The sequence below is a fragment of the Eumetopias jubatus genome, unplaced genomic scaffold (genome assembly GCF_037043125.1).
Source record: "Eumetopias jubatus isolate StellerSeaLion01/CBP00866 unplaced genomic scaffold, mEumJub1_p1.0 scaffold_2, whole genome shotgun sequence".
Classification (NCBI taxonomy): Eukaryota; Metazoa; Chordata; class Mammalia; order Carnivora; family Otariidae; genus Eumetopias; species Eumetopias jubatus.
This window is the reverse complement of record NW_028274808.1, coordinates 66,869,376-66,892,652: the sequence shown is the minus strand read 5'-3', so window position 1 is coordinate 66,892,652 and position 23,277 is coordinate 66,869,376. Positions and strand designations below refer to the sequence as shown.

General features: G+C 34.5%; 1 protein-coding gene across 3 annotated transcripts in view; it reads right to left on the bottom strand.

Moving 5' to 3' along the window:
- Positions 1-23,277, bottom strand: part of FSTL5 (follistatin like 5) — a 692,987-nt gene that overhangs the window by 51,256 nt on the left and 618,454 nt on the right. For all 3 annotated transcript variants that reach the window (XM_028104409.2, XM_028104410.2, XM_028104411.1), the window contains 2 exons: positions 13,880-13,987; positions 7,777-7,901 (listed from right to left, as the gene is read on the bottom strand). In XM_028104409.2, the coding sequence (XP_027960210.1) occupies positions 7,777-7,901; positions 13,880-13,987 (233 nt within the window). The remainder of the gene's footprint in view (positions 1-7,776; positions 7,902-13,879; positions 13,988-23,277) is intronic.

The window sequence follows — 23,277 nt, the reverse complement described above, 5'->3', positions numbered from 1 at the left end:
GTGTGAGAATACAGACAGAAAGAGCTCCCACTCCTGGTTTATCTAGAATCCTTATAGCTTGTTAGTTTATTTCTTTGTGGGGGGAATTAGCATATAAGGATGAATGGAGTAAAGAAAAAAATAGAAGAACCTCATTGAGCTGGGATTTTGTGAGATCTTTAAGAACCATTTTTTCAAAACAATTTTAGTTGTTGCTTATCATCCTGAGATTATATTTTCCTAAAAAGGATTGAACAACTGATATTTTCAATTTCTGATGTGCCAGGGTTTCAGTGTACCCAGACAATTTTACTGTTAAAATTGTGTCTCCATATACCTGGCCTGTACATGAATCAAGTCACAAGGGTAGAGTTGTCTTGATAAATGGCTAGCCATATATATAATTTTGCTTTAACAGATTTGATAAAATATGAGGAAGAATGATATACTTTACTTTAACTCTCACTTTCGCAGAATGTTTATTTTTCCCTTGGAGAAGCTTCAAGGAAACATAAATCAAACACAATCCCTTCTTAATCATTTCCTTGCTGTAATTTATAACAGAAAAGGAGTGCTATAGACCTCTCTACAGACTCCCAGAATGGTGCCCGCTACTTGTTATTTCAGTTTTCTTCATCTCTTACAGTAGAGCCATAGCCATTGGCTGTGTAGGAATTATGACCCATCTGAAACAGGATAAGCCCTGAGCCCCTTAATCCCACATTTGACTGCAACCCTCTTACATTACACTCGTCTCACTCATTCGACCTTTGAGGGTCTTAAAACAGTGCCTTTCCATCCCACCAAAACTGAAGAGTAACAAGATGGTCCACTTTCCATAGAATTCCTCAATTACCCAATTTGAGATAATTATTCGACACTGACACCATCTTGGGGTATGTGGTAGGGAAGGGAGGAGTGTTACAAGGAAACTTTGGAACACTCTTTGTTTGTTTGTTTGTTTGTTTTGTTTAGTAGGTCAAGTCCAGAGGAGGAGAAAAATGTGGGAACTGGCATTCTCAGTTTTTACACAAGTGCTTGTTGCTTTCAAGTTCTCTACTATACATACTCTATTCATCTTATTACTTATCATGTAATCATAGATTGAAATACACACACACACACACACACACGCACACACACACACATCCTCCCAAGTTCAAATGTTAATTTTTTAAGACACTACATAATCAACCCATAAAGAAAAATGCCAATAAAAAAGATGTCAAATTTCCCAACTGCTCTTCCATTTTCTTTTCAAGAAATAGGAGCACTTTAAAGGTAGATTTCTAGAGAAATATAACCCAAAGAAACAGGAGTAGTTTGAAATTCCAGGCAATATTATCAAATGGTGGTGTTGGGGGTGATGTCAAGGGTAGCCAAGCCTTTCAAAGCATCTTAAATAGCATCATTGAAGTTGCTATCTTCCCTTTCTATCATAGGACTACTTCTGAAGTAGCACATAAATCAGAAATAACTTCCTTCTTGTATTTACTAAAAGTTTTCCTCTGTGCCAGGTGAACTAGATGGAATTAAACTTGTCTGTAGTTGCAGTCAACTTCAGAGAGGACAAGAGATGCAAGACACATGATTTGTAGATGTTAAAAGGGTCAGCTATAAAACATATTTTTCTTCATGTGGCATCTATTTTAAATTGTATAAAAGGTATTATTTTAGTCAGTGAAAATTTAAAGAATTTCTTAGAGCCCTAAAGAACCTGAATGTTAGCTGTGCCTTTGTAATGTAGGTGAAAATATCTAGTTGTTACCCTCTTCCTTATCTTCCAACTAATTTTATTCATGACAAGTCAAAGGCTCTCGGAAAGACTTCTGCTAATTTTTGCATTTGTCACAGCTTGTACTTTCTCGCCTTCCCGGTATCTTGCACAAAGCTTTATCAAGTTTCCTTGCTCTCAATCACGCTGGCCCGTAAGTAGTTCTCCCTTTCATCATCCCACTACCAAAAATAAATCATTCTTTGGAAGAATTATTGAAGTATTTTCGGGGGGGAGGGTCCCATGGAAATGCTTTGTCATTCATTGCTTGAATACCTGCCATCTCATTAGCTTCTCCTCTCATTTTCTCAATTCTCCTCACCCCTCTAATTTTTACAAGGAAATATTTTAAAAGTAAGCATATGATAATGTGATAAATCATGGCCAAACCTGTGGTTTTCATTTCCTATGCTAATTACAGTAGCACTTGCACAGCAAGTTGTAATCTTTACATATATCACAACAAGAAATTGACATTTAGATTTTTTCTCTCCAGAATAGTACAAAAAATGAAACGCAATCAATTATGTAAATATCCATTCTTTATGATATTTACTTGCTTTGAAGATAATACAACCATTGTAATACAACAATTTTTCTGAAAAAAAAGAAATTGCTTTGAAATTACTTTTTAATCTCTAGCTAATTAAAGAAAACTGATACAAAATCACTGAGTCCCCCATGCATTAGCCATATCATAAAAAACTTAAGAGTAGTAGAACTCTAATATCTTTCAAATATATCTGTTTGCATGTAATGATATTATAATAACTTAGCACTTTGGATACAAGTTAGGAGTACAATAACGAAACATTTTGCTTTACATTTGTAGAGCACTTGTGCTTAAAAAAGAAAACAAATTATTATTTCAATTTTTGTACATTAAGTAGACATAATTGATTCTTCTGAGAATTACACATGCATTTTCATTTTTAATAGCCTCTTTCAATTTTTCCTCTCTGGATATATTTGTATATAGAAGATAGAAATCCAAATTGAAATTCCTCATATAAAAAATTTATATTTCTTATGTCATTACAAAACACATTATTTTGCACTGCATAATCTCTTCAACTTTAGACTATGATTTATGATTAATTAATTACTGCTGGAGTTTAAGATTTTTTAAAGAAAATTCTCTATTAACTGAAATTCTGAAAAATGAGTGTCTAGTTAATATACATTGCCAGTTAACTGAAATGCGCAATGAATCACTAATATGAAAAGTACATCACTTATTAAATATTCAGTGGAACTGTCTTTATGAAGATTAACAGAATGTAAGGTATAATTTCTTATTCTTACTTTAAAAACAAAAAAATACCCCATATAATTGTAGAGTGATTTAAATCAATATATTTCGATAAACATCAGAATATCATCTGTGTTATTAACTATCAAGTAATTTAAGTTTTCCCTAAACAGTTGGGAAGTGGATATTAACCAACTCACACTCAATGTTAAAAATATATATTCTAGAATTTTAACAACCTTTTAAAAACAAATTTTTCATCAATAAGTATTTAATCAATCCCTTTCAGAAGCGGAGTAGGTAGTTGGAACTTTGGGGAGACAGGGTTATAATACCTCTTCTCTTCTCTTCCAGAAGTTTGGTTTCATTAAACCAAACTGAATTCACAGTTGAGGCTCAATATGCATATCTTAAAGAACGGCTGCGTGCTGGTCTAGAGTTGCTTATTATCCCCTGGTAAGCACTCATATTCAAGAGAGTGTAAGGCAGGGACACAAGCTGAGTCCAGTAACCAGAACTCAACAGGTTAAAGACCATTTTGATTTCAATCTAAGGTAGCATGGCATCCGTGTGTCTGGTGTATCCCCAGCCTAGGGCTCAGGTTCTCTTCTGATTCCTATGGAGAAGGAAGGAATACATAAAACCAAAAGGGGATTTTTTACTAATAAAGTCTCACTCTACAGGATAAAATAGCAATAACTGTACATTGTGCTCGCTTAGGCAACACATGTACTGAAAATAGGAATAACTGTACGTGGCCTACGCTGTGTCTCTGAAGGAGTCGGAAGGAATTCGCTGAGGAACTGAATGAGTGCATAGAATCAGGCCTTCCTTCTCAGATATTTTTTAAATGGAAATGAGTTTTCTGAAATTAAAATTCCTCAGGCCATTCAAAATGGATAAAGATGTGAAGCACATGTACACACACACACACACACACACACACACACACACACACGATGGAATATTACTCAGCCATAAAAACAAATGAAGTCTTTTATGACAACTTGGATGGACCTAGAGGCTACTATGCTAAGTGAAATAAATAAGACAAAGACAAGGATAAACATCAAATGATATGTGGAATCTAAAAAGCAAAAAAAATGAACAAACAAAAATGGAATCATAAATACAAAGAGCAAACATGGTTGCGGGGGGAAGAGATGAAGGGGGGATGGGTGAAATAGGCGAAGAGGATTAAGAAGTCCAACAGGAAATATAGGCAATAATGTTGTGGTGCTTATGTATGGTGACAGATGGTAACTATACTTACCATGGCAAGCACTGCAGAATGTACAGAATTGTCAAATCACTATGTTGTACAATTGAAATTAATATAGCATTGTATGTCAACTATATTTCAATTAAAAAGGGGGAACATAAATTAGGACCCAAAAATTTTTAAAATGCTGAGAATTTTAAGCTGTCCTATAAAGTGAACAACTTCCCAAATTTTGTGAAGATTGATTATTTTTTAAGCTACAAGTTTATTTTTTAATATAGATGTATAAAATAATTTTGGTTCTCTTAAATGTCTCAGTCTTGATTTACCTTACAGACTAGATTAAACAAGCCTGAGAATTAGAGGCGTTGAAAAAGGAAAAAAAAAAGTGGAAAAAAAATGAGAAGAAGCCAAGCAGGGAAAAATAGAGGCTTTTAGCAAAATTGTCACTGTTTGCAGGAGAGCCCCTGAAACTGTGGATTATGAGTAGTGTGAACAACAATGATTATGGGAAACTTAATATTTATTTTTTAAGAGATTTTATTTGTTTATTTGACAGAGAAAGAGAGAGAGAGCACAAGCAGGGGAGGGGCAGAGGTAGAGGGAGAAGCAGACTCCCCACTCAGCAGGGAGCCTGAGTTGGGACTTGATCCCAGGACCCTGGGATCATGATCTGAGCCGAAAGCAGATGCTTAACCGACTGAGCTACCCAGGCACCCTGCACCTGAATGTTTGAACATTATTTCATTCCAGTCCTTGGAAAGAAATGAAGTAAACTGGTTAAATTCACAATTGACCAATGGCAAATGGTATTGCTGGGACCTTCAGGCTTAGATCAGTGTGACAGGAGATTAAATACTTATTACTTGTATTTACTGCTTCCACATAATTCATGTGCACTTAATGCAGTACTTGTTGCATCTCTGATATCATGTTAGATGCTGAGAAATTCAGTACATAAGAAATACAGTTCCCTTAATGTTACATAATTCCCTCAATCCTATTCCAATCCAATTCCTGGTTTAGGAAATAGTGTAGTACTTTCTTCTGTATTTCCATCCCTGTGAGAAACATGAATTAAGAGACTACCAGTTTTTAGACACTTCAGATATAAAATCCTGACACTTGTCCAGGAGCTTTTCAGACATTGGAGATATAGATTATTTGAAGTGAGGGTATAGCAATCTGAGAGAAAAGTAGATTAATGTGGTGAAGGTTCAGAGGAAGGAAACTCATTAATTAAACACTTATTATGTGTCAGACCTTCTGCCTGGCCTGGAAATATATACCAAGCACAGCAGTCAGAAAATAGTCTCAAATTCTGAAAAACACAAGTTACAAAAAGATCAATCTCTGCAACACATTTTTAAACACATGCCAAATTTGGTTAGAAAAATATGTTACATGAAATTGGTAGGAGAAAAGATGATATCTATCCCTCAGATTTTCCTGATGTAGAAAAAAATTCTTATTATGTTAAAAATAGCTTACATTTAATGTTTTGATTTTGGAAGTGCATGCTAATTTTACTCTCATTTTTTCCTTAGTAATAGGAATAATTACTTTGAAGTACAGTAGAAAATTTGACCATCATTCACATTCATGAAAATGGGACTCTATATGCAAGCTATGCAAGTAGGATTGCTATAATTTAATTTAGTATGCTTTATAAGTATGGCAAAACAACGCTGCATTTCACTATCCATCCCTAAAAGGAAAAAGATGTTTAAAAATATCCTCAAGCATACTCTTCAGTGTTTTTCATAATATAGATAAATAACTAAAATAAAATTTTGCCTTATATGTGTTCACATTATTTAGATATTCTTCTAATTACTAGCTCCAATTCTAGCTATGCAGTAATCATTTTGACCCTAAAGAGATATTATGTTCTGACTGTATGTATAGTAATTCTATAATCGTGCAATGTAATCTTGTATACCAATTATAGATACAAACCCAGAATTACACACAGCACTTGCTGCTTTTAGACAAAGTTAAACTCTTGACTTGGTAGCTACTTTACCACAATGATATAATTTACTAGTTGCAGGGGAAAAGAAATAGCCCAAACCATACACTATGAACCATATTAGTATTATAGACACAGGAAATTTGCCCCAAATAATCCCATTACTAGTGCATTTGAAAAAAACAAAAAACAAAAAACAAAGTTGATAATAGTGTATTAAATACAGTAATGCATAATAAGAGAATGGGGTAAATATAAGCAAGTGTTACATAGTAAATTATTGATTAGTAATAATTTATCAACAACTTGAAAATAACAAAGGAATTAATTATTGTACTCATTTTCAATTAAATAACTTGTATCCTTATTGAGTAAGTATAAAAACATACATTTTTTAGGCACCATCTCAATTGCTACCATTTTTGGTTCATATGCTGATTTCTTTTGTGTCTGAACTATTATAGCACTTACAGTCAGATGTAAAAATTATTGGACACAAATACTTAAAAATATGATGTATTTTCAGAAAGTTCTACTTATTTTCCATAAAAAGCATGTAATAATTGTAATAGGACATTATGTTTTTCAATCACTTTATTGCTGAGCACATAAAAGACATTCTGAAAGTAACAGTCATTTGCTTGAAAAATATACTAACCTCTTTGAAAACATACTTGGCTATGCAAATAACAGTTTCTAGGTAGTGTCTGACTATGAGCCACGATTCCGATTTATTACTCTCCCTTTTTTACTTTTGGAAGTTGAATTCCACTCTCTCTCAGAGTTCTTACAACTCCAACTCTTAGATAATTTCCAATTTAACACAAGAGAAACAAATATCAAATAATGACTCATCTAACATATCTAGAGCACTTCTCCCTCAACATAATTGACTTGAGCAGCAGAACAAAATATTAGTTTGGTTCAAATTCCCTAACGTTGCTAAGTAATACTTTAAAAGTTTTTCAGTACATTATCAAAATACATAGTACTTGGAATTGTGATATATTCAGTCTCCCTCTTTTAAGCATTTAAACCACTTCTATGGAACTTTGGAGTGATGTCATTAGAAGTGATTACCTTTGCACCTCTTATAAATACATCCAAGGATAGAACACATCAACGCGTTTCCTCAAAGTGTAGGCCTGAAACATTTCATTTCAACTTACTATATGCTTCCAGCACAGTTTTATATTAATTTCTATGTGGGCAAAAATGATAAAAGAATGTCATTGTAATATATTGAATGGATTTCTATGAGAGTGGTTCTTTCATCATGCTGAGTTCAAATGTTAGCATTTTGCAAAAATATCAACCTTAAAAATTGACTTAAAAATGCAACTTATCTTTTAAAAATTTACTTCTTTATGAGGCATAAGAAGAAATACATGATGGGAAATTCATTACTAATGTTGATAAATAAAAGTTTCATCAAGCCGATGAAACAAGGTAAATTACGTGCAATTGTGTGTGTACCCATTGCATAACAGATACGTGTTTTACTTTTTATGACTTCCCATGGCTTCCTATCAAAATTAGAGAGAAATCTAAAAGTTGATCACTCATTTAGCACTTACCTTATGTGGGTGATGATGAGTGTTGTAGTAGGAATAAAAAAATCATCCACCCGGTCAAACTGCTTTCCCACTGGCTGGGTGTGAATAGTGTGGTGTGGCACATTCCCACTGGCCAGGGTGATTACCTAAACAGAGCGTATCACTGTTAGACCTTGGCAGTGCATTCCCTTAATAGTACCAGCATTAATTTTATTTAGAGATGAAACAAATCAGTAGCTGTTTGAGTCTTTGCCATCCTCAAAATTAATATATCATTAAGCAAATCGGACTTTTGTAATTATTTGCTTATTTTCAACATAGAAATTTGTTTTTACAAAGAAAAAATAGAGAAAGATTTGCCTTGAATAATTCTGCTTAAATAATAAAATAGGCAGAAACAACTTCTGTATTATAAAAGCATTAACCTTGCTATAATGAAGAAAATTATAGCAAGTGTACATATGGTGGAAAAGAGATCCTTAGCTTTCTTTTTTCATTTTTTAAAGATTTTATTTATTTGAGAGAGAGAATGAGATAGAGAGAGCATGAGAGGGGAGGGTCAGAGGGAGAAGCAGACTCCCTGCTGAGCAGGGAGCCCAATGCGGGACTCGATCCCAGGACTCGAGATTCACGACCTGAGCCGAAGGCAGCTGCTTAACCAACTGAGCCACTCAGGCACCCCGAGATCATTAGCTTTCTTGCTCCTTTTTCTTTTTCTTTCTTTCTTTCTTTCTTTCTTTCTTTCTTTCTTTCTTTCTTTCTTTCTTTCTTTCTTTCTTTCTTTCTTTCTTTCTTCAGCTTTGTGGAGGTGCAACTGATAAAACAAAAAACTTCTAATATAGAACAGAGCTGGAAACAAAACTGAAAACTCCAAAACAAATCATATGAAATATTTTAGCTCTTAGCAACTTTAGAATTGATGAAATTATATTTATTTTTTCTCCTATAAATTGAAAGTAACAGATTTAAGTAAGTTATTTTTATTTATTTTTTTTAGAGAGGAGAGAGTGAGGGGTGGGGGAGAGGGAGAGAGAGAGAGAGAGAGAGAGATAGAGAAAATCTTGAGCAGACTCCCCGCTGAGCATGGAGCCCAACGTGGGCTCCATCTCAGAGAAGTTGACCTGAGCTAAAATCAAGAGTTGGATGCTTAACCAAACTGAGTCACCCAGGTGCCCCAGATTTAAGTAAGTTTTAATCAAAGACATTTCTTCTTATTATTCATCATGAATTGGTTTTTAAATCTTTATAGTCCATTAAAGAAAAGATCACTACATTTAAATTCTTTTATTCCGTGTATCCCCTTATGCACCAATTCTATCAGTTCTTTTTTCAGATTTTTCACAGCTCCCCATTTTTTCCAGTGGTCAACCTGCTGGTCAACCATTGTTCTGTGTTAGCCTTTTAAAGCACCCGCTGCCTTTATTTCTCCCCTTTTAAATCCTTTCTACATAGGACCACCATTTTAAACTTCCTAAATAATCGACTGACTCCCTTAAGTTAAATAAATTTCCTTCCTCAAAACAGAGTCTTTTTCTTTGGTTTTATGACAGAAGTAAGTAGCACTTTGTGTTTTTTTGTTTGTTTGTTTTGTTTTGTTTTTTCCTGAATGGCTAATTTTTCTTCACTCATATAAGTATACTTTCACTGAGTTCCCCTGGAAATTGCCTTTCCAAGGAAAATAGCTTGTTGTTATTATAACAGGATAGACTCAGTTATGTTGTGGTTAAAAAACAAAACAAAACAAAATAGAAAAAAATATATTAAAGTCTTAGAGCCTTGGGAAATTAAGATTTCATTTCACACCCATGACTTTCCCAGAGGGTTTTAGTGGGGTATCTACTGTTTCACTTAGTATCCCATGCTGAACGAGCAGCCAACTACCTTGAATGTTTCCATTTACAACAGACCACATTTGCTAGAACTAATCATATGGCTCCACCTAACCAAAAGGAGCCTATCGTGTGCCCAGAGGAAGAGAGAACCAAAGTCTTTGATAATAAAGATAACATACCTATTCTATTAATGAATGTCAGTGAGGAAATTTTCAATGGATTTTAGTCATTTATAATAATGTCTACAAGATTTTAATAAAGGTTAGAAGTAATGGGAAAGGAACTCTTTGAATTTTCTTCCCCTTAGTTTGTATAGAGGTGCAAAGCTCTGAAATGCAGGTACATGTATTTGAAATTAATAATAATACTGAGACTGATGGCAACAGTAATAATATTTACTGAGAGCCTGTTATATGCCATTATGTGTTCTCAGTAATTTATAGTCATCATGTAATTTAATATTCAAACACTATAATGTATCCCAACCTTACTGATGCAAAACTGTTTTATGCCAATGAAGGTATATTAACTAAGCATGTCATTTGTGTTTGGCATAGTCCTAGGTTGTAAAAAATACAATACCACTTCCCTAGCTCTTCTCAGTCCGGATTTTGTTCCCTGATGGTTCTAGATCCTTCTCACTGCTGCAGTTAAACAGGAAGTGGTGGATTGCCAGATTCAGGACAGAGCTGACTAACTGCAAGGACACACAGATTGATCTCTGATGCACCTTAATCAATAGGCCCGATCTTGCGACAATTCTTGGTTCATTCCTAATGGCATCCTGCTGCTGGTTCCTCCATGTGTGATGCCTTCCACAAACCCACAGCTGCCACCTCCCATTGTCACCCCATCTGGCTGGGGCCTACTTCCTGGCCAACAGCAAGATGTAAAAGACTTTATTCCAAGTTGTTTCTTGGGGACATTTCATCTCTAATTATTGTGCGTTTGAAAAGACATTACATATGGATTGTAAAACTGTGCAGATGACAGTCTAATGACTTTTACAACAGCATTTCTTAAATTTTCATAAGGCATAGATGCCTTTTAAAAAGGAAAAAAAATAACTATAATAAATCTTTGAGAATTCATCAGAGAACACTAATTGGAAAATCACTGTCTTATATACCTAACATGACAGTTTATGGGTTTTTATTAATTAATTATAAATATCACAGAAAATAATATATTTTGCTTCCATAATTGACAAAGATGTATAGATTGGATTATAGTCAAAATGAAAACACAAAGTAGAAGTATACATAGGACTTTCAGATCCTTGATAAAATGCTTTTGCACCTTCAAGGTTTCAGTGGACACTGTTATAAGATATACTGCATTAGGGCAAAAAGTTACTGCCTAACTAACCATCACAACCTAGCATCAATGTCTCTAGTTCTAGTCTGAACTTTCAACATGGCACAGGGACACCCTAGCCAAAATGGGACCTTGCCCATGTTTTTGGTTCAGTGAATTCAATTTTGCCAATGGAAAGCCTGTTCCTCTTTTCAAACAAATCTTAAATTCCATTTCCTTTGCAGATGTTTCCTGATAATCTTGTTGGGAGACAATTATCCATGACTATTCTACATTTCTGCTAAGTCAGGTTCTTTCTGAGCAAAGGGCTCTAGCAAAGTTGGGGAAAGGATGATGGCATAGCAAAAATGCCTTGGAAGCTAAAGGTGGGGTATTGCTCCTGAGAGAGGTAGAGACTTAACTCCTTTGAGCCTTACTGACATTCCAGGGTACCGACCTGATAAAATTTGCATTCCAGAGTAATAATCTCTGTCATGGAAGAGGGTGCACTGATGTGTCAACAGTCTAAAAATAACTCTGAGATACATGATTCCAGGGTCCTTCTCCTGTTAGTGCAACTGTGCTATGCAAAGAGGGTAACATTAGTCTCTCACCACATCACCCCTAGGATGGGGGCTGGGGTGTAAGCACTAGCATGCTTCTGAGTAAGAAATGGTCTGCTCTCTGATCCAGAGACCCTGCGTTCCCTGTCAGCCTGTCTATATAACTATCTATGTATTATCTTATCTCATCTGTCACATCTATATGTGTATGTACATGTGTATAAATGTTACTGTATGCAAATAAATCTTCCTGTATGTAGTATTTTAAGAATACTCCTCAATCTTTACGTTTTATTTTACACTTTCAGGTGTGAGACTTACCTTTCCCTCCACCCAGCAAATATTTAAAAAATTCATTAAATCTTAAAAGCATACTTTTTTACTGGACATTCAGAGAAAAAGAACCCATTTTTAAATGGCTGAATAATGTGTAGGAAGTAACTTAACACTTTTTCAAAGCCTTTTTTACCCTTTCTGTATGATATTAAAGGAGTGTGCCCAATTGTGCTTTATGGAAGGTTTGCAAGAGAAAATTATTAATCTATCAAAGCAGCAAGTACCAAAGGGGAAGGGAAAGATTCAGTTCCAAAGAATACAATATATTGAAAATTCATACAGCTTTAAAAGAAAAAAATATCTTTTTTAACTTTTATAAGCTGTTTTATTTTATTTTATTTTTTTTTAAAGATTTTATTTATTTATTCATGAGAGACAGAGAGAGAGAGGGAGAGAGAGAGAGAGAAGCAGAGGGAGAAGCAGGCTCCCAAGGAGCAGGGAGCCCGATGCGGGACTCGATCCCAGGACCCTGGGATCATGACCTGAGCCGAAGGCAGACGCTTAACCATCTGAGCCACCCAGGCGCCCCTGTTTTATTTTATTTTAAAGGTAATAGAATTAAAAATAATTCATAAGAGTGATTTAAAAAAAATCATACATATTGACCTGTTCTTATCTTGTCAAGATTTAAGTACAAAATATCAAATAACTAGACAATATTACCATACTGTGACAGGTCAGTCAAACAACTGTCCACAATGAAGACTGTACTCTTTCCATCAAAAGATGAGCTCTGTTATTTCACCCTCTTGAATCTAGGCAGACAGTGTTACTTGCTTTGATCAAGAAGTTGTGGTGGGAGTGATTTAATGTGAATTCTAGTGCCTAGATCTTAATTAGCCTCGCAACTTCCACTGTCTTATACCCTGGAACCACCATGCTGAGATGCCAGTCTAAAGGATGAGCAGGCACATGCAGGAGACACAAGCCACCCAGCTATTCACCACTGACACATAGCAGACGTGGGGGTGAGGCTATTTTGAAACATCCAGCTACTGCAATCAGAGGAGTGCGGCCTTCTGAGTGTTCCCCAGTTAGGCCCACAAACTGTCCAGATTGCCGAACCACAGAACTATGGGTAGTAAGTCATTCTTTAATTCTGTTTAACACATCAGATTTTGGGGCGATTTGATTTGCCACAATAGATAACTAGAATACTATTATATGGTAATGTTTCAAATGACACGTATTTCCAATGAAATATAAAAGGAAACGTCATTCTAATAGTTCCTTTAAAAGATTTCATTTCAATAGACCTGTCTTTTGTAAGTGAAATATTGCAAAACTAAAAATGCTTTAGAAATATTTAGGGTATTGACAATATTTAGGTATTCCCAGTGGGAACTGATTAAAATTAAAAACATGGCACTCAATCGGCTTACTGGAAACGACAAAGGTTAATGATTTGTAAGGAAAGGAATGTTCATGGCAGTGCTATAATCACGAGGTAGTTTGAGAAATAGATAAAACACATTTTTAGGGCCAAATATTCCTTCTCATTCCCTCTCAGTTTTCTGTTAAACTTTTAACTCCAACAATTGAAACTGTGTCAGAGAGATATCATCAAAATATGTATTTTTCCTCTGTCAAGATCTATATAAACAACTTTAAAACATAAGCAAATTCCACAAAGACTATACCACTTATTCCCCAATTAGAAATGAGCCTGTGCTAAGAACATACTATCTGTTTTGGAGAAAAATGGAGATCTGCCTTGACACTGTCGAACTCTCTTGGTCTCTAGCTTACATGCCCCATTATGAAAAGAGAGATTGAAACAAGAAAATTCCCATGAAAACTGACGGGAGGCAGGTAATTGTTGAAAGGTAAATTATGACTGTTTTTCCCTAATGGCATCGGTTTTGTCATCATTGATTTTTCTTTTTGCATACAAATCTAACCTTTGAGAAGTATAACCTGCATTATTTTCCATCCAAACAAGTACTTGAGTTTTAACTTGTTCCCCCTTTTCTGTGCAGATCTAGATGTGATTAAAGTATAGTCCTCAGATGGAAAAAGATCATTCTTACATAGTAATAAATATCCAATGAGATATCTAAAGGTTTAAATATCACTGTTTTCTCGAAATGTGCTTACCTGCAGTGTTGGAGAAGTCTTTTCCGGGGTACCCCAGCTCAACACCCAGACCTGATCATGTGATTTGTCGTAGTGTAATTTAACTGGTACAGGGTCTGTGCTTACTGCCTGTAATAAATGGGAGTTGAAAAAAAAATGTTTTCAGACTGAAATATTAGTTTAAAACTATGCCAGAAATTATGAGAGAACATGAGTTTAGATGTCAGATTAAAAATTTATGTTGCCAATTTTCTGGTTTTTCTAAATCTTTATTTGTTTAATTTGGGAATATGATACTTTACCCAAGCATGTTTTTGTACAATTTTATATAGTCTTATGTTCCTTCATTACCTATGCAAATTGGATGTCATGGAGAAGCTATTTAGAAACTTAAGATATATAAATGATTAATATGTGTATTTTATTCAATTGTTGAACACAGGTGAGAACTATGTTTATACTATTAGTTTTTTTTCATTCTAATGTTGGGCATGGAATTTGGCCATCTATAATACCAAAATACCTACATATGATAAACCGTGGTAACCCTAATGACAGATTACCTAATTTAGTTTCCTTAACGAGAAATCTAAAATCACCAAAAGAAGTAGAAGCATTTTCTAACCATCCTTAATATGGTAAATGTGTTTTTCTGCCAATATTTATAATATTTAGCATTTACTTAAAACAAAACTTCCAGAAAACAAATCGCTGCCTGGAAGTTTTTTCACTCACCTTAATTTCAAGCTATTTATATTTCAAGCTAATACGTTTTTCAAGTAATTTCCTGTAGTAGTTTCTTATGTATATTTTTCTAATTTTATAACATAAAACAAATTGTATTCAATAAAACAACCTTTATTCAATATTGAAAGCATTTCTTTCCGAAGCTCTGTTGAATATCCTTAGAGAATTTCCCAAGTCCTACTTCATAATGCAATCTTCTCCGTGGGTTGGTTAAAGGTATATTACAGTTGTGGTTGAACATGTGAAGATTCATATTTTAGCTAACATGTTGGCAATTTAGTCTTACTATTTATTTTCTAAAACCTTGCCCTGAATTTTATCTATTTAAAATTCTAAATATTCTTGGATTACTGAATTATTTGATTTCTGAAAAGCCCTACTTAAACATTTCTGTATTAGTGTCCTCATGACTTTCTTTTTTAAATTAATTAATTAATTAATTTTATTATTATTATGTTATGTTAATCACCATACATTACATCGTTAATTTTTTTCTTTTCTTAAATTTTTTATTGTTATGTTAATCACCATAAATTACATCATTAGTTTTTGATGTAGTGTTCCATGATTCATTGCTTGTGCATAACACCCAGTGCTCCACGCAGAACGTGCCCTCTTTAATACCCATCACCAGGCTAACCCATCCCCCCACCCCCCTCCCCTCTAGAACCCTCAGCTTGTTTTTCAGAGTCCATCATCTCTCATGGTTCATCTCCCCCTCTGATTTCTGCCCCCCCATGACTTTCTTCCTGGCTCACAGAGCCATTATGTTGTTTTGGGATCAGGTGGCCACCAATGTTCTCAGGGAAAGTAGCCCACTTGGCAAGCATCAGAGATTTAAGCCTATTCCACTTTCACAAATGCCAAGTTTCCCAGCCTCTTTAGAGGCTCCTGTGGTCACATGACCTAATCTCGTTTATACCTGGTAAGGATTAATACACTGAATGATTTTTGAGAATGATATTGCACCACACTTTTTTCCTGCTTGGAAGGCTATCATATAAGAACATTAAGCCTTGGGGCACCTGGGTGGCTCAGTCATTAAGTGTCTGCCTTTGGTTCAGTTCATGATCCTCACATCCGGCTCCCCGCTCAGCAGGAAGCCTGCTTCTCCTTCTCCCACTCCCCCTGCTTGTGTTCCTGCTCTCGCTATCTCTCTCTCTGTCAAATAAATAAATAAAATCTTAAAAAAAAAAGAACATTAAGCCTTAATTTCCAGAGTCATTTTGAGGCCATGAAACAATAAGCTTAAGAAGGAAACGCCACACAACACCTTGAAGGTTTGGCAGGAGAAAAATGAAAGAAGACTGAATTCTCCATAACAACCTTGAGTTGTTGCACAAACCTAGAGTAACTGTCTCTAGATGAGGTTATTTGGGATAATTAAATAGCTTTATTGCTTAAGAAATAGTCTGGTATTTTGTTAATTGTAATCCCGTGAATGCCAGATGTTTCATTTAAATTCTTCATGTACTCAACAATAATTTCAATATGTATATAGCAAAAGTGCCATCATTAATCATTACACTAATAACAAAGCAATAAAATTCCTTTGATTTTTCATATTTTCCCCTTTATATGTAAAACTTGATCTGTGTGTGATTATAACAGTTACCCTATTTTGCATGAGCTTAAAAGGAAATAATCTTTAGGTCTTTAAGATGTTAAAGATAAAATAGTTCAATACAAAAGCAATAGTATCAAAGACCTCATTGTTATTCAATTGTTAAGAGACAGTTACACAAAGAGCAAAGATCTTTAGATAACTTTAAATATTAAAGAACAATTTAAATGAAAATTTCCAGCTTGCCAGCTCTCATAAGGTTCTTTTCTTCCACTGATCCCTTTCCTAAGGGGCATACCACAGTCCATGGGTTAATATCTACATAAAACAGACAAGAAATGGAGACTCAGTCTTACCAGTAATCATCCAGCAGGTGATCAACAGAGCTGGGATTTGATAGTCTGTTTATCCCAAATGTACAGCCTCTCTGAACATGAACCATCATCCTTCCTAGTTGATAGTTTAATATCTGACAATGTGTGGATATGTTGCCCTCCTATTGTTGCCTCATGTTTAAGAAACATTCTTTGGGCTTTTTCTCTTTTGGAAGGTGTAAGGAAATCCACGGGCCCAAATATATGCAGTATCATCTGCATAAGCAGTATACACCATGCTTATGAGCAGGCATTCTGAAGCCGACTGCAAATTTTAGTGTCCTCACTTAAGTGAAAAGAATAATAATAATACCTTGGGAAGTTACTAAGCTTTTCCATGGTGTGCCATGGAAATACTACTATGACTGTCAGAAAAGCTAACTGAACTAGAGGTATTTTCATGACAATTAGCATCATAGTGTTTTAAAGCTAGAGATAAAGTACCCAGTACCCTTATTTAGCAAATGAAGAATCTGAGACTTAGAAGAGAAAGTAAATAAACACAGTCTTTGTCCTTAAAGAATTATAGGCTAGAGGGTGAAAGAACTTAAAATAACTAGATGCCTATCACAAAATAAAAATAAGGACCAAATGCCCTGAAAGTGCAGAGGAAGAAGTACAAAGCACGATGAAGGATAAGGGTGAGAGGTGATGCTTTGATTGAGCCTTTAAGTATGAATATCTTTATAAATGGGAAGACAGAGACTATTTTTTAAAGTTAATTTATGAGAATATGTTCCAGAAGATGTCAAAAAGCATAATAACTGCTTTCAAATAATTAAGATATATGTATTTGAAAGAGAAAAATGTCAGTTTTCAAAAAAGCTTCAGATTTTGGAAACCTATCTGCTCAGTGGTCTCCAAAATATTCGAACATTTTTGTCTCTCAGCATTTCAAAGGCTTAATATTAAATTCAATATATTTTGCTGTTTGGTTATAATAGCTCACCAGAAGTGAAAAAGATACGCAGATCAAAATGAAGAAAAATACATCTGACATACTTTATTTGGAAAATATTTAACTCTTAGGGGAAAAAATATCTATTTGCAACTTTTCAGGTGCAGATACAACACATTTTACAGAGGGGACATTTACATGGTTTTCAGCAACAAGATCATCTAAAAAGACAGAAATATTTCCAAACAACCATCTTCAGGATAATCTTGCCATACCCAATTTTTAGCCAAAAAAACAGATATTTTCCTACTTATATTGTCAACTTTTGAAAGGAATAAATTGTATGTTATTGGATTTCACAAAATACCTGCTAGTATACCGTGGAAATCACTTTAGATGATGAGTAAGTTTAGACCATTAGCTTTTGTAAAAGAGAAAGACACTATATTTGATACTTAAAATATTATTTTTCTTGCCACAATTAAACCTGTAAGCCTCTGTATTATAAAATGGTTTAAAAGTTTCTCCACATTTTATGAAAGGGATTGTAAAGATTCTCTTATCCTTGACTGCCTTCTTTCTCCCATGCCTCACATTCTCAGGAAACAGGATTCTATCCGACTTCTAAATACTGCCCTGGGCCGAACCTCCCCTGATACCCACTGAGAACAGAGTCTCTATCCTCTCAAATCTCATTACATGGTTTCTAACTTCTACCTTTATATATACTCACCACCTTTCTCAACAGATTTGTTAGGATGATTTTTTTTTTTTTTTGTAAGCATTAGACAGATCATAATACTAATCTGCTCAAAGCACTACAGTGTTTTCTCATTTCCCTCAAAGTAAAGCCAGAAGTCCTTCGAATGACTACCAGGCCCTAGCTGACCTGCCCTTTCCGTCTTCTTTCTCTGGCCCCTTCACCTACTACTCCAGTGGAATGCTCTGGGCCTCCTACTGTTCATCCAGCATGCCAGCCACACACCTTTCGGAGGGCTTTTCCCCTGAATGGTCTTCCCCTAGATAGTCCAGTGTCTGCTTCCTCAACACGTTCACTGCTCAGAACTCACCTTTTCAGTGAGGCCGGTCTGATCACCCTGCTTAATACTGTAACCAGCCTTCACTTGGTGCACATCCCCTCAACCTTAGCTTCCCCAATCCCACCTGGTCTTACACCACAATTTTACCTTTTCCAAAGCACTTACTACCTAACCACATATTATATAATTTGCACTTTTAGTATTCCTATTTTTTTTTTGTCCATCTTCATCCAACAGATTCTAAGTTCCAAGAAAGCAGCTTTTTTCCTCTTTAAGTCAATAAAATAACCTATGCACTTAGAACAATACCTTGTAAATAGCAACATTCAACATACAATTAATGGGACTCTAAATCTACATCATTAGGAAAAGCAAATTACAAAATTAAACAGTGTTCCAAAACTTATTAAAATCATCATTATTATTTTAAGAAAGACAATTACACTCTGTACCATACTTATTATGAACAGAGGAGTTTTTTTTTAATGTTTTCCAAATACAAATTATTTTAATTTAATCTTCATAACAACTTTTGTGCTGAGGTGTGCAGTATTGTTATCTCCTTTGTAAAGATAAAAATGAACTAAAGTACCAATATTGATCCCTTCTTATTGTAAAACTCCAACTTTCGTCTAGGTGTCCTCCTGTCCACTGTGCATTACATCACTATTCAACATACAGATGACTGTAGGCTTCCCACATTGGCCCATATATTAAATATTTTTAAAATATAATATGATTTTTTTAAAGATAAAAAGACATATAAATGACATCCTAGCATTCATTCCTTTATCACAACTCAGCATCTTTCATTCCACTTTGGAGACCGCCAGTGTCTATAGTTTTTTTTTTTTTTTTCCTACACCTACCAGCCATTTATCAAGAAGAAATGATATAAGTTGAATAACAACATTCAAGAATATGTGATTGTAAGAAAACATTCCATATAGGTTCATCTTCCACCTCAGAATTAACCTACATGATTGCTCATTTATTACTTTGCATAAGTTTATATTTAACTACTTATATTATTTTGCTAGGAAATTGTTTTCAGACTTTGCCTTGAGAAGCCTAAGGAAATGAGATTTACTTGTAGCAGGTGATTCAAATCCCGGCCATAATAGAACAAAGGGAATCAGTTTAGATCTATTGAATGATTCTGTAAAATTTTGTTTAAATTAAAGGTTCTGATACTATAGGTCAGAAATTTTTCTCCCATTTCATAAACACTATGGTTTTCTGTACACAGTGGCATTTGCTTGGCCTGGTGATATTCAGATAATTAAGCCACAATCTTACTTTCAAAAATGAATCGATCTTTTAAACATTTTCAGAAATATCTTTCAAATTACAGTGTATTGTTATTGTAATTAATAGTAGTGATCTACATATTCAGGTCTGAAAATCCATTTCTTAATTTCCCGTATAAGTACCATTTTCAGAGTGTTATATTATCATGTTGAATTAACTTGTTCTAGTCCATTAAAATGTTGAAAATACACTATATAATGTAATAATAAAAAGGTCTTATTTGTAGCTTTATAAAGATATCAGTAAAATATTTTTGCTTTAATATTTTAAAACATTGCTTAAGCATATAATTTACTTACATTATAAGGGTTTTTTTTTTCCTCTTTGTCGATCTACAAACCTTAACTCCTTCATAATCCCAACATACTCAGTGTTCCACAAATTTATCAGTACTCCTTGAGGAGGTGAGACAAATATAAAAATTTAAAGTATACGCTATCCTGATCATGGACCAGTTGCCTCAGCTTCTACAAAAATGGCCTATTTTATGAGGGGGAAATACTGGTAATAGCAACACAGATACACAAAACTTGGGGTTTGGTCTTGACATGAAGGAACAGTGAAGCACAGCTTGTTTATCAACCTGACAAGGAGAGTACCAGCTGGCTAATTAAGTGAACCTAATTTAAACTAATGATGTCGATTCTCAAGATAATGTGCTAATGGCTAGAGGAGACTGCTGATGACACTTAAGAATACTCCAGAGGTGTCACAAGCCACTTTGGCATCCAAGCAGAACCTGATTTTCCTCCACGGAAGACAAAATGAGGTCAGTTGTTTACTAGCCAGTCTTTAATACAGCCAAATATCACCTGCCTGCCCCTCTGACAAAAATTCTACAGTAAGAAAGGCAATACACATTTGATGGTTAAGCAACAGCAACCTTACTGATTCCATTAAAAAACTATGACCTTTTACTTTTTAAGCTGCAGATAAAAATGATACTGTTGCATCCACTGAAAACAAATACACTCTAATAGTAATATTTTATCATGAATTTTATAAAAGCTTGTGTTGTCAAGGAAATATTGGTCATTTTAATAATAAAATGTAACAAAGCTGTTCCAAATTTTTTTAATTTTTAATCCTAAATACACATTTACTACCAATCCACACAATCTTTTGCACGTATTCTGCATGTATTTGCATGCAAAAGAAAAAGTCAGAAATATGATTTCTTAGATAAGGTCTGTATAAAACACTTTAACTAGATTGAAAAAGAAAGCTTGAAAGATTAAAGTTAAATAAGAATAGTGTCCTTTTTTTTTGTCTCTTTTCTTTTTTTCAAGATTGACTTTGGACTTCACTGTTTCATTTCTGTATCCACACCAGAGAAAATTCCATGGCATTTTCTATCATGTTTGAGAGAAGACTAACTAAATTTCTTTTTTTTTTTAATTTTATTTATTTCACAGAGAGAGACACAGTGAGAGAGGGAACACAAGCAGGGGGAGTGGGAGAAGGAGAAACAGGCTTCCCGCTGAGCAGGGAGCCCAATGAGGGGCTCGATCCCAGGACCCCAGGATCAAGACCTGAGCCGAAGGCAGACGCTTAATGACTGAGCCACCCAGGAGTCCCAAGATTAACTAAATTTCTGTTATAGTTAATATTCTTAGCTGTTTCTGTATAATAAACTCAGGTTTGAAATTAAAAAAAAATGCCTACAGCACACAATCAGGAAGTATAATTTCACTTGGATGCAAAAAAAAAAAAAAAAAGACTGAGTTCAAACCTAGCCTCAGTTGAGAAAAGTGGTCAAGTTGAGAAAAGATGCTTAACTTTTTACAAAATTAACTTTGTACTTGGCAGTTGACTTTGAGTGTGCCCTGTCCTTGGAGATAAACACAGCTTTAAATCACAAAGTTGTTGTTGTTGTTTCAATGTAGTCTTTTAAGTATCTAGAAGTGTTCTTTCTTTAATTTCAAAACTTGAACTCCTTGGATTATTAATTTATAAAACAGAGGGTTCAATGTCTAAGTCTGAAAAATCTATCATGCTGTTTTAAAATTGGGAAAATCTTGAGGGAATTTATAATATTAAGAAATGAAGTATTTTCAAGTATGAAAATAGAACCACTAGGATATTTATAATTCACCTTTAACATACTTTTGAGGACTAAAATGTACATACCCTAAGGTAACGTTAAGACAAATATATGGCAGTGTTCTTTCACCCTGCAGGTAGTAGACGTATGGAACTTATTATCTAATGAGCTCACAGACTGAAATTATACATGGTTTTGAAAGTGAAAACTTAGACAAATTTAAACCTAGAAAATTTTAGTTTTCTAAAATGACAGTCTTTTGTGGTATAGATCTAAAATTTTAGGTTGATATTTACAGTCAACAGTAGGTTTCAAGAACTAGTATTCCCATCAGAAAGAGTACGAGACTGACTATACCCAGTATGGAAATTTTCATTTTATAAACAATGGTGATCTCTGCTTATCTATAGAACATCTTGTTGCAGAATGGCCCAAATCGTAGCAGCTGCTCTTTCACTTCCCTTCTTTCCAGCGAAGTATTCCATAGCCCCTATAATTCGAAACCATTTCTTTTCATTGACAGAAGGATAATCTTCAGCACCATCACACATCTCACCAGAGCTGCGCGAGCAGCCCCATGACATTCATTGCCTCTGCCTTTTTTGCGGCAAGGTTTAAGTTCTCACATTCTTCCTACAATAGGAACGTATCTGGTACATTGTTCTTGGTTCCCACTGTTCTCCAAACAGAAGGGAGCTGTAGGAAGTGAGGCAATAAGGGTGATAAATGGTGGTGTGGGGCAAGATGCATGGAGAGAAGCTCAATATTTGTCTTTGGTAACAGAAAGTCTGAAAATATACAGGGGCTCTACCGAGAGCAGGTAGAGTGAGTAAAGCAGGAAATCAGCCACCAAGTCGGCATTCCCCTCTAAACCCATCTAGGACAGAGTATTTTTTTGTTGACTTGTTTTAGACCTCTCAAATCAAGATTCCTTTTTTATTCTTATTTGGGTTACATGATATAAACATATTTTCCCTTTAATTTGTTCTTTCCCATTTTGTTTTTAAAATCCACTACCATGACTTTTACCTTAATACTTTCTTAGTTTCTTTTACTCTGTGCTAGAAGTGTGGTTATATATTCTTTTACTCAACTCTAATAGTGTTAATCATGACTTTTGTCCTTGTTTTTTGCAAAAATTCCCAATTTCCTTTTGAGGAGTCTTTTTTGAATAACTTAAGTTTTACCTTTTATATATTAATTCCTTTGTGTCTTTATATATGTATCTTTATGTTTTCCTTCTTTCATTCAGATTCTGATTTTCTTCAGCTAAATTCTAAAATTATCTGGTTAAATTAATCTACTGCTGATTTTTTTTAATTAAGGAGCAAAATTCCCTGAAAATACAGCCTTATTTGGATTTAACATATTTAATCATGATTGTCAATATTACTTGATATTGATATTGATATTTTACATTTACATCAGTGCTATTAATAGC